This window comes from Haliaeetus albicilla, chromosome 8 (assembly GCF_947461875.1).
Source record: "Haliaeetus albicilla chromosome 8, bHalAlb1.1, whole genome shotgun sequence".
NCBI classification, from domain to species: domain Eukaryota; kingdom Metazoa; phylum Chordata; class Aves; order Accipitriformes; family Accipitridae; genus Haliaeetus; species Haliaeetus albicilla.
In genome coordinates this window covers 32624252-32641043 of record NC_091490.1, presented here as the reverse complement: position 1 = coordinate 32641043, position 16792 = coordinate 32624252, and the positions used below count along the sequence as shown (strand labels likewise).

At 46.0% G+C, this 16792-nt stretch overlaps 1 protein-coding gene across 1 annotated transcript in view; it reads right to left on the bottom strand.

Moving 5' to 3' along the window:
• Positions 1–16792, bottom strand: part of COLGALT2 (collagen beta(1-O)galactosyltransferase 2) — a 57483-nt gene extending 40691 nt beyond the window's left edge. The window contains exon 1 of the mRNA XM_069789592.1: positions 16151–16792. Within this exon, the coding sequence (XP_069645693.1) occupies positions 16151–16422 (272 nt within the window). The 5' untranslated portion in view covers positions 16423–16792. The remainder of the gene's footprint in view (positions 1–16150) is intronic.

Sequence of the window (16792 nt, the reverse complement as noted above, 5' to 3'; positions counted from 1 at the left end):
ATTTTGTTTCTTCCCACTATATTCTTAACTTCTATGCCAGAGTTAGCACAGCTTTACAGCTCCATCTGCGTTGTTGGTTCAAGAGACTTGGAAGAAATATGCCTTTGACAGTTCAGTAGATCTGGAAGAAATACATCCTCCAGAGCAGAAAGGGCTGGAGTTTTGGTCCAGCTATGTGCCCAAACTGTTATAACCAGATGTTTTTCTTTATCTGTGGGCTGTCCCAAAAGCGTATGTGTAGTAACCAACTTGGCCACACATCCTGCAGCAGCAACAGGAGCTGGTGATTACTGCTACTAGCTGTAATACGCAATTGCTTTTCCTTAGAGATCTCACTCTATCAGAGAGGGGAAAATAAATGAGAGTGATTTGAACTATGTTTCTCCTCAGCAAGTCTCCTCTGTGGTACACTGAATTTATGCTTGCTATCATTTGTGATTTAGATCCACCTGCTCTGCAGTGGTTGGGCAGTCTGCATTCAAATAAGGATGCAATTTGTAACAGGAATGCAGCAATAAATGCTGCAGCTTGCAGCAGACAATATAGCAAACCTGAAGGTGTCTGAAGTTCGACACAGATAGTAGGATCAACCAACACCATTGCACTGGCTTTGCAACTTGTTGAGCATAGAAAAGAAATTACTGCTTTCCTCAGCCCTGGTCTAGCTCTGGACATGTATTCCCCCCCCCACCCCGCCCTTAAATTTGCATCACATATATAAAGGCAGGCTGGTCCAAAAAGACAGATGGGATGTTTGTAGTCAAAGCTGCTGGAAACACCACTGATAGCAGTTTGATTCTTGTTCTGTAAAACAGAGTGTCCTTCAAGGCTCAGGTACTAGGCAAAAAATCCTGGCAACAGCCTTAGTTTGTATGAAGTCAGAACAGACCTCTGCCAGCAGACAGCTATGAGCTCACTAGTCTGAAATAACAACTCATTGACAAGACTTTCTGTGGAAGCAACAACTAACTTGTTTGTGAGAAATAAAAGCGGGGGGAGTGGGGGGCAGGAAGTGAGTGTGTGCTAGAAGTGATAAAATGTGTATCACAAACCCACTCCATGACTTAACAATGACAATTTGCATTTAAATCCAGCTTTAAGTAAAAAAAAAAAAAAAATAAAAAAAAAATCATAAATTAAGAGAAGGTATTTAGCAGCAGTGACATTTTCATAGTCCAGTCACACACACTGAATTTATTTCAGATTAGTGTTTGAAAAATGAGTGTAACCAAAGTCTCTGACAGCCAGAGCTGGAGGAATAAAATATTTGAAGAGGCAAAAGACCCAAAAGCAATTATTATTCTCTGCTAACCTATTTAGAAGAGTCTGGGTAGGCTCCTCCAGAACCCCGGAGCCAGTCATCTCAGAGACAGCTAAATGGAAACTCCAACCAGAACTTCGTACCAAAGAAGCATGTATCATTTGGAGCAAACACCGGCAGCATCCAGAAACTGATTTACGCGAGTGAGTCAAGTAAATCTAATGGCATATGACTGGGAAAAATGAGTATAGTGCTGGCCTACTACTCTGTTGTTCCTTGCTTGGTTACAAGAACTGGTTAAGTTGGTGCCTTTTCCCAACAGTTACCAGGACTGCCTGTTCCATTTCAGGCCTAAGGAAATTTCAAGTCTTTTACTTTGTCACGAGAACATCAGGCCTAAGCCCATACCAGCCCCTGGCCTCTTCCTCATTTTTGTCAGCTCTACAGAACATTCTGGGGCCTGGAACCTTTGCACTCTCCATCCTTGTCCCTAAACTAAATACAAAACAGGGTACATATGCACCAACAGGACAAAAGAGCATGCAGCACTTGGCTCCTATCAGAAACAGGCCTCTTTCCAAACCTCTGGGACCCAATCAATTTGCTCGTATCTCAGTTTGCAGCAGCTTGAAACTCCCAAAACCTAACCCTGACACAAGCCATTCCATACAGCAAAAAAGAACAGAAGGAATCCACTTCTACCAACACCCCACCTCCATCTGAAGGCACTGAATATGACAGAACCAAGCCAAACTATAGAAGCTATAGAGTTCCAGGCATTAACTCTAGTAAAATTATTACCAGAAACCCCATACATACACTAACAGAGAATAAAATGCAATGCACCCAAGTCAACACCAACCTTCTTCCCAACTCTGCCGGCCACACAGAATCCAGCAGCAAATTCAGATTTCCAATTCTTACCTCTAACCACAATGCCCCCCAAAACCCCAGTTCAATCCAGGGGGATCAATTTATAACAGAAGATCATAATACATGCTCCACCAATATAAGACCCTTTTCTACATCTGCAGGATCTGCACAGGTCAGAAGTAATGGGATTCTCAATGTCTTCCACTCCCAAGACATAACTTCAGTTCTAACCCTCACCTAGTAAGGAATCATTTCCATAACAAAAGATTATCAGGACATTAGCTCCTACTGACACTACTCCTTCTCCTGACTTTTTAAGCCTGTACAACCCATCAGTAAAAGAGGTCCTTGACTATTTAGCTTTCAAAACCTGAAAGCTAACCTCCAAGCGATTCCAGCTGTGGTACACAGAGGTCCCTTGTATACATCAGAACAGAATACACTGCTACCCACTGACACCGACTCTCCTCCCATCTCTTATTGCTGATTTTTGCAGCACCCGTAATTGTCTCAAATGCTAGCCTCAATTTTAAGTTGTAGACCCATTCAAAAAAGAACACACTGCTTTGACAAATGCAGAACTAAAATAAGTAGAAAGGCTATTGCTTATAGAATCCAGCATGCAGATTGGACTCTTAGACACAGAAACCCTCTCCAAACAGTGAAAGAAGTGCATAAGGCCTTGCCTCCCCTGGACAACAAACCTCTTAACTCTGCAGGAGCAGCAGAACCACAGTGACCTGAGTGCCTGAACTGTTAAGTTTCCTAGCCATAATTGGAAATAACGGATAAGCTGTACCATAAAGAAAAATATAAGGTGTTGCCCTCCTGCTGAGCACAGACTCCTTTACAAGCCTGCAGACCTCATTGACTTCCAACAACCTTGAAACTATACATTCTCCAATCATACCTCTAACCCCTGACCTACTCATAATCCTACTTGTACACAGCAGAGCAACCTCTGAACTAAAACAGAGCATAAGGCATCGTCCCCAAATGGCAACAGCATCATCCCTAAACCTGTGGGCCCTGCACAATTCGGCAATAAACACTGCTTGTGAAGCGTTGGATTTCCAAACTCTAGTACTGCCTCAAGCACCAGCCACAGAAGCACCTCTCACTGTAATAGAGCGCACAACCTCCTCACTCCCCCGCCCCGGTCAACAGAGATTTCTAGAGAAAATCTGAACTTCTCCTCTGTTTTTAGTGCCTTTTCAAGTTTTCTTTTTCTAAATCCTATCGCCAACCCTAATTTCAGTTACTCCTGCAGGAGGAATTTGCACAATAAAAGCAAACAGAATACATTGATCCAAAGCAACATTTTCCCCAAACATTAACCTTACAATAATTGATGTCAGGGATTAATTCCTAAACTGTTAGGCCCTCAGCAAGGCAAACAGACTTCCAAAACTTTTTTCCTAAGCCTTAAACTCACCCCAGCTTTAGAGACTAAACTTAGCCATAGCCAGGGGCTAAGTCCATACAGAAAACTGAAGATAAGGCACCAGCCCCAGTGGACACCAACGCATTTCTTAATTCTCACAGCTAGGACAGAATACAACAATAATGCCAACGCTTTACACTTTTTTTTCTCTCCTCAGGCCCTAACTCAGATCATAACTCTAACCATAACCATGCCCAGGGAACCAAAACTACAATAAAAACCAATGTATTTGTCTTGTGTTTTGAGCAACAGCCTCTCTCATCTATGCAGAAGCCACCTAAAATTGCCTCCACAAGTCTCTTCTCCCAAACACATACTGCAATCTCAACCCTGATCCCTTCTGATCGCTGTGGTTGATCTAGACTAGTGTGGCAAGCATGGCCCTTCAAGTCATCCTTCCCCAGACTGTAGTCTTAACAAGGGGACAAACCCAACACTAAACCAGAACATGCAACACTCTTTCCTAATCCTGCAGGCCCTACAGAATCTGAAAACCGAGTTAACTTAAAACCCCCAAATTTAGCCTTCACCAGTAACTGCAACCTTGATTCTAGTCAATGTCACAGAATCACACAAGTTGAAACGAGGTTATGTGTGTGTGAGGGGGGAATATATGTATAAAAACACCTCTTCTCATAGAAAGGACTGAGGAAAACATCACTTTGCCACCCAACTGCAGTATTTCTGTCATATTCAGGATTCAGGGGACTCAGGGTCATCTTGGCAGTGCACTGGTGTTTTGGGTTTGTGTGGTGGGGTTTTGGTAGCGGGGAGGGGCCGCAGGGGTGGCTCCTGTGAGAAGCTGCTGGAAGCTTCCCCGGCTCCCAGGCGGACCCGCCTCTGGCCCAGGCCGACCCCGTCAGTGACGGCGGTAGCGCCTCTGGGAGAGCAGATTTGAGAAGGAGAACGTGCAGCGGAGTTTGGGAAGTGGAATGTGAGAGGAAACCGCTACACAGACAGCAAGGTCAGTGAGGAAGGAGGGGGAGGAGGTGCGCCAGAGGAGGTTGATGCCCCTGCAGCCCTTGGTGAGTCGGCAGGCTGTCCCCCCCCAGTCCATGGAGGGGAGCGAGGGAGCAGATGCCCACCTGCAGCCCGGGGAGGAGCCCACGCCAGAGCAGTGGGATGCCCCAAAGATGGCTGTGACTCCATGGGAAAGCCCACGCTGGAGCAGTCTGTGCCTGAAGGACTGTGGCCCGTGGAAGGGACCCACGCTAGAGCAGTTCATGAAGAACTGCAGCCTGTGGGAAGGACTCATGTTGGAGAAGTTCATGGAGAACTGTCTCCCATGGGAGGGACCCCACGCTGGAGCAGAGGACAAGTGAGGAGTCCTCTCCCTGATGAGGAGGGACCAGCAGAGACAATATGTGATGAACTGACCCCAACCCCCATTCCCCGTATGCCTGCACTGCTGGTGGGGAGGAGGTAGAGAAAATGGGGACTGAAGCTGTGCCCAGGAAGAAGGGAGGGGTGGGGGCAAGGTGTTTTAAAATTTGGACTTATTTCTCATTATCCTCATTTTTATTTTATTGGTAGCAAATTATATTGATTTTAGGTTTTTTCCCCCAAGTTGAGTCTGTTTTTTTGCTCATGACCATAATTGGTGAGTGATCCCTCCCTGTCCTTGTCTAAACCCATGAGTTTTTCTTTATATTTTCTGCTCCTTGTCTCACTGGGGAAGGGGGGAGTGAGTGAGCAGCTACACGGTGCTTTGTTGCCAGCTGGGCTTGAGCCACAACAACTGGTGACCACAGGGATGAGCAGCATAGCCAGAAAGCTGGACAAGCTTCAGCAATCTCCCTGCAACATCCCAGGACATCAAGTCAGGTTGGCAGGTAGGTATCCCCATTCTCCACAGGAGACAGCTTCTGATAACTATTGCCTTCTTTTACTTCATGCAGACACCTGATTGAGCTTCAGCAGTCTCTGATGGGACATCTTCCTCCTCACCACTTCTCCAAGTTCTGTACCCATTCTGCAATTTCAGAACCACAAACAAGGAGCCTTTGTAGTGCTGCCAGAGTGCCATGTTTCCAGCCTCTCCCTTCTTGTGAGTCTTCAACCACAACTCCTTTGAGGGAGTCTCTAGCCATTCCTTCTTCCTTGTAACATGGGATTCAGGATCTTTGTTCTGGGAGGTCTCTGTGAAGACCCTGTTTTTCTCCCGTTCACCCTCCCCAATGGCACACAGCTGGCTCACCTCTTCCCACCATTCTTTCACTCAGCTACCCAGCACCTGAAGAAGAGCACAGCTCTTGGCAAGGCCAACACCAACTAATACTATATTATTGATACAGCAATACTAAACAAAGTGTTGGTGAAACCAGTAATAAACCAGGCACTTCAATCCCCCTTTTCCCAATCCTTACCAGTAGTTCTAGACAAGAATTAAGGAAAAATAAAATGCAGGCCATCAGTTCCTGAAGACACCAGAACTCTTTTTAACCTCTCAGTTTGCAGAAATGAGAAATAGCATGACTTCCGTTGTTTTCCAAAATTAATTTTAAAAAAGCCTTTGCTCTAGTTATACAGTTCCCACTATGACTTCTCATCTTTCAATATGTCTTTTATTGTTAGGATTCCTGCTATTCTAGGGTAGTGACTTGTACATGTAGCTGCTGTGCTTTTCACTTAGCTTTAAATCTTTTTGTCACTGCCTTTATGAGTTATGGTGTCAATTACGAATTCTGGTTAGACTACAAGAATGGATGCTATTCATTTAAGAAGAATTTTCAAGAGCAAAACCACACCCCTTAATAAACCTCAAGGGGAGTTAATAGCATTAATATGCACCCCAGCATTAAAACTCCACTGAGTAGCAAATCTGCAGCTAAATCTCAGGATCCTGGGAATTCACACCTAAAACAGCACTGAAAATAGGCACCCTGGGACATTACAAGATCAGTACACCAGCCCACCCTCCATCACTCCTCTCCACAGGCTGTGTCACTGTTGCAGCATTTATTTATCTTCTCACACAGAGCTGCAGCTGGGAGACATAACTACCCCAAAAAGTCACTTCCCTACTGGCAGGCAGCAAGATGAAGCAGAAAGGACCACACTCCAGCACGCATCAGGGAAAAGGGCTAACTAGCTGCAACAGGCTGAGGCAGTGCAGCCAAGGTCAATACTCTGCACCTGTTCTCTCTGCAGCAAACATTAAACCACACTGGCTCCTCTCCAATGAGTTTTTAATCTCACTTAAACACATTGGTTTATTTTTTTTTGATGCAAAGATAACATAACATCCCTGCATCCTCACATAAACTGGTAAGTGCTGATGATTGAAGGAGAAAGAAGAGTCTTGCTGCAAAGCTTTATAGGCCATGTTCCTCTGCCTCCTACACAAACTATAGGAACAGAAAAGGTTTCTAATAGCTTTTCCTGGTTGTCTAATGCTCATGCTTCCTACTTAACCACTTTCTAGGACTTGCCACAAGGTGGCTTTTGACTATCTAATGACAGTGTACACAGTAGTCCGACTACGGGAATTTAGCTTAAGTTCACTCAGCTGAAGACTGGTGGGGAATAATTCATGGATTCAAACCAAAAAGCAAAAGGAAAAAAAAAAAAAAAATCAAAGCGTTTGCATTTGTCAAAGTTAAATGTTAAACTTCCACATCACAATTAGCAGTTCAAAGTATGAATGCTGGAAAACAGCCTTCTTCTCCAATTCTCCTAAGTACCTTGTAAGGACAAGAATGATTGAAAATACTGAGGAAATAAACTACAGCCTTCAATTCCGATTCTACCCCCAAAGGTACAATGCAGTATCCATTTTAAGAGCAGCTGTCAAGCAAGTAGCAAAAACAAGATTCTGAGCTGCTAACTGAGAGATAACCACCTGCTATCAGCTTCAGGATATAAACTAACACTTCACAGTTAATGCAACCTAGTTTTTGCCACTGGGCAAAATTCAAACCAGACTGTAGCCGCGCATAACCTTTCCTCTGCAATGGGATCAAAGAGCAAAAATAAGCAAACAATCCTTTCAGAATCAAGGGAAGCCTGTACCCTGTCGGGAGCAGGGCAGGGGGAAGCGTAAATGAAAGTCATATTTTTTCCTCCTTACAGAAAAGAAATTTTAAAAATAATAATTTAAAAAAAAATTTTTAAAAAATCCCTATTGGACCTGAGGCCTTCCAAAATGTGAAAGAGGTTATATGAGGCCTACCACATCACTGCAGTTTACATAGACTCCCACTATTTTCTGCTTCAGCATGAATTTAGATCCTCATGAGCCCCAGAGCTCAGGGAGGACAGCCTCAAACTTAATGCATTTACTGGTCCAGATCAAGATCTGCTTATGTTTAGAAGAGGTGCGTTATTCCTATCAATGCATACAGACAGAATTAAAAGGGAAACAGCCAGAAACCTGTTCATTTCCATGTATTACAACCTCATGGGCATCAGGGACAACACTGAAGCTGACATTTCCAGCAGTGCCAGTGTTTTAAGAGTCCATGGAAGAGGAGCAAGGCCAGACTTTGGCAAAAACATATTCCCATCCCGAAACATTATAAGCTTTCATGCTGTTTTACCTGATGGTACAGTTATATCTCAGTAAGTGGGGAAGGCATATTGACTATGTAAATAATTGCTCAGAATGAAAGCAGAAGATATACCAGCCTTTGCTCCTGAATAAAGAGGTCTTATTTCCCAGCAGTCTTACAGCTATCTTGAACAGGCGATCACCTCTCCCAAAGAAACATAATACTGCATAAACATAATTCCAGTCTTCTGCAGTGAAACTCTTTATTCACTGTGGTACAAAATTAAGCCATTTATTTAGCAGTGCCTCATCTGTCAAAAAAGAGGATCAACATGTTACATTACAAAACATTAACAGAACCAAAGCAGTTCTCAAAAAACTTGGGTGACTAAACACCATTTGAAAGCATATACCTGTTCCAGAGTCAGCTGGCAAAAGTTTAAAATCACCACATATTTATTAGGTCCCCTGTTAACTTTTCAGGAAGAAAACTGGAGTCATTCTACAGTAACAAATGTACTCTGGTCCAAGGACACCAGATACAGATAGACATATGCATGTGCACGCGCACACACACATAACCGAAACCAATCATTTCTATGTTTAAAAACTGGATTCAGGCACTGAATGAAGCAAATTGTTCAGTTCCATTAAAAAAAAAAGTCCTCTTCTCTTTACTGATGAGCCTATTAGCAATGCCACATGCTTGTCTGAAGGAGCTGGGCATTTTGGCTGAAAATCCACCTTGTAGAGAACACTAACAAATTTTTTATTCCTATCTTTCTTTAGCCTGAAATTTTGATGCATGTGGGCCCCATTTAGCTGTAATCCACCCTTGGCGATGAGCATCATCAACATACACTATGCTTCACTAAAATAAAGGAAATGAGATGCACATAAATATATTGAAATAATATTAAGTCTGAGACATCATCCCACAGGAAGGAAATTCCAGGTTCGGACAGACAGCATGCTGCACCATCTTGGTCCTCTCTCTACCCTGTAGCTCTTACGGTCTTTCAGGGGATCCCCCAGGACCAAAGAATGACAGCAAGAGCTGGCAATGGGCAGCTCCCAAAGCTCTGCACACCATGTGTATCACGGATCTGTTTTTAGAGAATCCTGACCCAGTACGTGAAGACTTTCACTGACAGGGGACTCAGCTAAATAACTGCAGGTGTTGTGATACTTTACATAAAAGATCAAAAATGTCCTTCAGTCTATGGTTCAGCGTACATCCTAACAGACACCACCGCTAGCCCCTCTGCTATCCCCTCTCTGGTCCCTGAAGCAAAACCGCCTTGTTTCCCTCTCCTAAGGCAGGCCCATGCCATACCTCCCAGGAACCAACCATTCTCCAGCTCAGACACCTGGGGTCTCTCCTTCAGGAGTCTGACTAGCAGTGATCAGGCAGCTTTCTGAAAAGAAACCATGCTCAATTTAGCAGAAAGAACATGCAAAAGAGAAAGGAAAAAAGCTATTGGAACAAGTCTTCATGTAAGATTTGTCTTTATCCCAAAGGTCTGCCACCCGGCTACATTCACCCTCTGCTGATACGAATTTCCGAGACGCTCCTTGCCAGTGACTATCTCACTGGAACAGGTTGCCCAGAGATTGTGGAGTCTCCATCCCCAGAGATATTAAAAACTTGAACTGAAATGGTACTGGGCAGCCTTCACCTGAGCCTGCTTTGAGCAGGGGTTGGAACTAGAAAAATCTTCAGAGGTGCGTTCGGACCTTAACCATTCTAGGATATCCATACATTAGTCCTGGGACAGTGCGGTTGGAGAAGCACTACAGAAGGGAAGAGGCTTTTGTCCCTGTAATAAGAGGATGACAGCAGGAATTGGGCAGGCTTCCCCTGGATCAGACTTAACTGATCCCTGCTTCCAGACTCACCAGAAGTTAGGGAGCTGAAATAGCTCGTATGCCAGGAATGTACAAGTGAAGGTGCCATGTTTTTAAGGGGCAAATTAACTCCAGCACTTTACAGCCAACATTGGTGGCAGCTGGTCCTTTGACACATTCCCACAGCTGCCTCCCACTTCCCCCACACTTCAACAGGCTTCAGAAGACAAGACAATACACAATCTTGACAGTCTGCAGACTTGACTGGATGAGGAATCCCAACCCTGGGTGACAGACAAGTCAGGGATGAAGCAGGATCCTGCCCTGGGCAGGAATGAACCTCTTGAGGGCTTTTCACTCCTACTTTGTACATATTAAAAAATCTTGAAAACTAGTTCTCCCTGACCTTTGAAAGCATCCAAAGGCTTATAGTAAACGTAAACCTCTGATATGGAGCTCTGTCCCACCATTTCTCTGTGCCAATGTATTATTTTATTGGCATCTACCCTCTAAACACAACACTTACGTTACAAGGCACCAGGTAGACAATTACACAAGTGACAGACAAATGGATAACAGAGTAGACCTGCCTCAAAACGTGGTTGCCAAAAGAGAGCAGTCAAAATAAATGGCTGCATTTTCAAAGACACATAGCATGCAGGATTCAGACCAAAAAAAAAAAATCAAACACACACAATGCATTATGTTCACTAGTCTTACAGAATTCCTACACATTTCAAGATGTCATTTTCACAGTATAATCCCCTCACATCTTTTTGTTCATTTTATGAAAGATTCCAGTATTCACATTCATGTCTAGTAGACCCTAATATAAAGTGTGGGGCAAGATGCTCTTTAATGACATCAAAAAGGCACCAGAATCTGGCAATTTGTGAGCACAGTAGGAAAAATAAAGAAACTACTGCTACCCAGTAAATGTTTGCCATCACACAGCTGATGCTTAATGTTTCTCTGCAGAACTGCAGTTTTTAGCTGGACAGCAGTTTAAGTCTTGCCATGCAGACCTCAGCAAGGCACAGCAGTAATTTTCAGCTTCCCTTCAAATGTTTCTACTGAACAATTTCATTATGTCATTTGCCTAAGTTTGCCAAGACTTAGATGAGGGAGACAGGCCCAAAGGACAAAAAAAAAAAAGTTGTTGTGAGTATTGGGATGCTGTCATTTCTTTAGCCTTCCCTGGTTTTCCATTTCTTACGTAAATTTCAGTATAAAAGCGACCTCAGTAAGAAAAAGGAATCAAGAAATGTCAGTTATGAATACTATCTCTGGTCTTAATAAATTTAAGAATCTTGTGTAGGTTACTTAATGTTTCTTCCTTCCCCAATTTCCCCAGCCAGAAAATGGACCTATTTTACTCCCATTCTTTCTTTTGATGTAAGTTCAAACACAAGTTCTCTGGAAGAAAGACTATGCAACATCTTGCACAACAGGATCATCACCTTAATCATAACTCCAAGGCTGTGTAAGACCCGTCTTGCTCTTAGCACCACTTGGTCTATGACTCTGTTATTAAAGCTATATAATAAATAAATTTTAAGAATCTACAAATATGAATGGGAAACTAAATCCCACAAGTCTAAATGACAAACCAAGTGAAAAGTCAATTTAATTTCTAAAACCTAAACTTTAATATTGTCACACGGAAGTTATAGCACAGGTGAGCAAATTTTAAATAGATGCAAAACACCCACAAGACAGAAGCAACAGAGACAGCAGACTGGAACTTCAGCATTCCTAAGTGATTAATACTGACCATGAAGATTAAAGTGACCTTGTTGCACAAACGGGAATGAGGACAGAAAACAGCGCATTTGAAAGCCAACACTTCCCAGTGAGTAATAACACCCATTAAAGTTTCAAATTATCCCTGCACCTTACTGGAAATTGTCCTCATGTAGAATTTTTCGCATTTGAAAAGTAAACTATTGAAGAATAAGAAAATGCTCAGATAAAGCATCATCAGCTAGTTCTAAACTAATAATATATAATTATGAAAGTTAATTATTACACTGATCTCATCAGCTTCTATTTTCAGTGACAACTAGTTCTTTTAAGTTGAAACCATTCTCTCACTGGAGCCAGTGTTCCAGTATATCCACTGATCTCTCATCTGGGATTTATTCCAGCTTTCCACCAATTTCACCTATCACTCATGTTATCGTTTCTGAAATATAAGCATACTCTGATCTGCAAAGCACGCACGGGTTTTCAGGCACAAAAGAACCTAATTATTGCTTCCAAGCTCCAACTCATTTATGCAGGCACTTAATCCCCAGGTTAGTAAAGGATGAGAGAGCAGATGGCCCACAACTATGAACTAGCAGGTATTTAAAGATGAAATTACAGACAACTTTCTTTGCTATACCATCGCTGAATCCGAGGCTAAGGGAAGTGTAAGCCAGTGTGATAAACTGCTGAATACACACACTTTTACTTCCCCCGCTACAGCCAGGATGAACCTGTCTGACAAACGAACACTCCTTACCTATAATTGAATGGATCTCAAATAAACAGTGCTGCTGAAGTTCAAAACAAAAAAAAACCAAACACACCAACCCCCAACCACCCAAAAGAGGATTGGGGCCTGCTGACTATGTAACTTCTGTGTCATTTTTGTCCAAGATAAAGAAGAACATTTTTCCTTCCCTTTGCAGTTCTCCAACACCAACACAAACAATGCAGTAAGATTTCCTAACATGCCCAAGTTTCCTAACTCGGCTAGGCTGGGTTCACAGCATAGCGTCACTGACACGGCCCTGAGAAAAGCTCAGCCCACCCCAGTGAACACACCAAGCACAGCCACACAAGGAGCGTATTAGAATAACACTCCCTAGCTAAAAAATAGATTGACTTAGGTCCAACAGCCATGTTTTCTTAAGGCTCTCTACTGTTGCTGAGCCCTAGCGTGTTTCTCACAGCGTTACGGATTTTTGAGCCAAACGCTGCCTAGGCTTTCCACAAGCACCTGAGGGGAGGGCTGTGACCCCCTCCTTCTTCGCAAGAAGGGACAACTGTCGTCTCCAGCATCACTCTTCCACAGCTACACGAGCACCAGCTTGAAGAGCAGAGAGGGCAGCTGGGTTCTACTGCTCAAGTGGCAGGTCTTTGCTGTTCTCACCTCGGTGGCCAGCACCAAAGGCTCACAGACAGGCTGCCTACAGCCAAGTCTATCACAGCAAACTAAGCAGGGACAGGATAAAGACCTGAGCACTGTTCCACAGAAATTCCCACCATTAAGTCATTAGTACAATCCTGGGATGACCTGGTCTGTGCCCACTGAGACAAGGACGGCTGGGGTTAATGCAGGCCAGGGACCATCCCCAGAAGCAGTTTGGGTGCAGCTTCCTGATTCTTGGAGAGGGGAAGGAAGAAAGGAAGGAAGCGTTTAACTGAAGGACACGGGTCACAACGTGCCAGCTGGCCTCCCGCCAAATGGCCTGCTTGAGTCATTAGTAGCCAGCATGTCCTTCCAAGTTTGCTCACAACCACAGCAACTGAAGAAGTGAGAATTAAGACCAAAGGGAAGAAGGGAGTACAAGACTGTCCAGTGTACATCTTTTGCTCAGTATCAGGCTAACAAAGACTGAGATTAATTGATGTAGGCTATGGAAAGAAAATTCAGTGTCTGCTTCAAATTCGTTTATTGTCTCTTAACCCATCTCTACTGTCACTCATACAACTTCCACCCTAGAAATCTGTCTGAGGAATCCACTGTTGAATATAAGCCCTCAAGCAATACAGAGAGCATATGGAAGTTTAAGGGATGAGGTATGTTTTTCATCTTCATTTGGGCATTTTAAAATGCTGACTTACTCAAGAAAATTTTGAAGTAGAATATAAGTGGCAATGAAGGAATGCAACTCTAACAAGCACCACTTCACTGCCCTTCACACCAATCTACCCCAGTAATGCAACGGCACAGGGACACGGGTGGAATCTATCACCTGGAATCTATCTGGTGAAAGGACTCTGTCAGGCACAAAGTCTGAAATGCGAGGCGCTACCAGAAATTGATTGTTTCATTTGTTCTCAAGAGACTTGATAGATACTGTCTGTGAGCCTCCTCTTGGTGTGTACTCTGTGTCCTGAACATCTCTGGCTCTGAAAAAGCTCAAGACTTATTGGGGAGCTGAAGTGAACAGGACTAAACATCTTCAAGGAATCAGGTGCTGCTCTCTCTCCGTGGCAACTCAGAGCATCTAGAGAACTTTGTTTTCCGTTGCCACATTTTAGTCATTCTCATTTTACAAAGCTTGCCATTTTCAACAGCAGATTTTCCAGTTTAACCATGCCTTGCATCTATGCACAATCCTCTTAAAAATGGAGTGATATTCTTACAAGATTCTTAGCAAATTCAAAGTTATCTTACACTTCTAATTTCATGAACAATCCCCACAAATACTTTCACACAATACTGCAGAAACCTTAATTAAGGGAAGGATAATGCAAGCAATATACTAAAAAAGTTGTAAAGCCAACCAATGCTGTGCAGGACTTCACAAAAAAAACAAACTTACTCTACACTTCTACAGCGAGAGGCATTTCAGGATCCACCCTGCTTCGGTGATCAGGTGGGCACTTACAACTACGTCTTCTAAACACCAAGATTAGCTGAATCACAGTCCATATGTAGGGTCTGATAATATCTACTCATACACAATACACACATCTGCTAAGATGAAATCCAAACCAGCAAAATTCCTACTGATACAAATGAAAGCATAGTCATGCACCTACACACAGATGAATGAGTCTAGCATTCACCCACTACCATACACCAGCTTGTAATTCCACAGACACACTTGTGTGGCACGCCACATTCCGGCTGATATCATGATCTGCTTTGTGCACCCTAAATTCAAAAGGGAAAAAAAAAAAAAAAAGGCCCAAAAGAGCCATGCACTGATTATACCAGCCACTGAATTTCTGCAAAGACCTGTAGAGTACTTGAAGACAAGTAACAGCCATGTTCCCGAAGCACACACAGAAACATCTAATGCTGTCTGCTTAATGACACTCTAGTAGCTGCGATGGGACCGGGGGGGAGGGCTCCTCCCCACATCCCTTTATACAAAGTAAAGCTTTACTGTATTGACTTTTAAGTCAACAGGAGTGTCCCCGCTGACTTCAATGAACTTTGGATCAGGCCCTATGGCACCATTTCTTATTTTACACAATTACCACACTTAAAATCTCCTTTGGATCCTTCCATGCAATTCCTGTTCCTCCCAACATTTATGTCAGGTTGAGAGAGAAAGATATTTTTTTTCCCCCTTAAAATAAAGGCAAATTGACCAGTTCCCAAATTGGTCTAATTCCTCCACCCCAACACACATTTGATTGCCACAGCTGCCCCCATGCTGCGATTTCTGAATACATCTTTGAATCCATCTTTCAGACTACAGCCATGCAACAATGCTCCTTTTCAATGCCCATCGGCACCTACACAGCATGCCGGCTCTCCAGCCCTGCCAAACCCTGACCATCTCCCCCGCCCCTCCACCCCAAGCCCGGTATTTACCAGCCAGGGAGCGAAACACCAGACTCCCACCCGGGCTCTCCATACTGAGCCACGAGTTCTTCGTGTCTGTGGACTGGGACAAACGCTAAGGCGGTGAATATTGCCCAGGCTTCAGGCCAGCTTCGCTCGAAAACCTCGTCTCCCCACCCCACCGCCTACCGCTACCGCAAAGCCCTCTCGCTCCTCCGGGGGCCGTGGGACCGCGTTCCCCGAACACGCGGGTCGTGGGGACCCCGCGTCCCTCGCCCCGCGGCCGGGTGGGCGAGCTCTTCCCCAGCGTGCCAAAACCGAACGCCGGCTCTTCGGCTCCAGCGGCGGGAGCTGCTTTCCCCCCGCGCCTCTCCCCCGGCGCGGCCGGGCAGAGGTGCCCGAGCCCCGGCTACCTGTGCTGCAGGGGGAGGCAGGGCGGCCCCCGCTCCCGCCGGAGAGCGGGAAGGGGCGGCCGGAGGAGCGGGGACATCCCCCTTCCCGGGCACGGCCACGCTGTCAGCTCCCCCCAAAACCCCCTCTCCCCGCCGGCAGCGGGAGTGCCCCCCCTCCCGCCCCCGCCAGGCACAAGCAGGCTGGAATCCGAGAGCTGGGGCAGCCGGGGCTCTGCTCGCACCCTGCGGGCGGAGGGGCCGCACGACCCCGCCGGCCAGGCCACGGCCCCTGCGCCGGGGTCACCCCCCCCCCCCGCCTCCCTCCCCTTACCAGAGGGCGATCCTGCTCTTGGGGTAGTGCAGCCTCTCGATGCAGCCGAGGAAGTGGGGCAGCGTGTGCGCGGCGTTGCGGGCGATGATGGCCAGGAGCACGGTGGGCTTCTGCAGAGCCGACTCGGGCAGGGGCTGGGGCTCGGCGCTCGGCGGTGGTGGCGGCGGCGGCGGCGGCTCCGGGGGCAGGCTGGCCTCGCAGCCGCCCAGCAGCAGCAGGAGCAGCAGGAGGAAGGGGGGACGAGGGGCGCGGGGCCCGGCGCACGCAGCCATGATGGGCGCGGGGCGGCCGCGGGGAGCCGCGCCGGCAGTGCGGGGCGGCCGCTGCAGCGCGCCCGGCGCCGCGGGGAGGCGGGAGGAGGAGGAGCAGCGCCGCCGCCTGCCCGGCTGGCCCAGCGCCCCCAAACCCGGCCTTTGTGGGCAGCGCGGCTCGCCGCCCCCCCCTCCGCCGCGGCCCGGCCCGGCCCGGCCCGGCCGTCCCCCTCAGCGCCCCCGCGGTGCTGCCCGCCGCCGCCCCCGGGGCGCTGGGTGGGGTGAGCCCGGTGGGGTCCTCTCGACCCCCGCAACGGCGCAGTTAGCACAGCCTGTAAGCACCTGCCCGAGTCTGGTCCCGGTGGAAGTTGCCGAACCGGCATTTATCAAC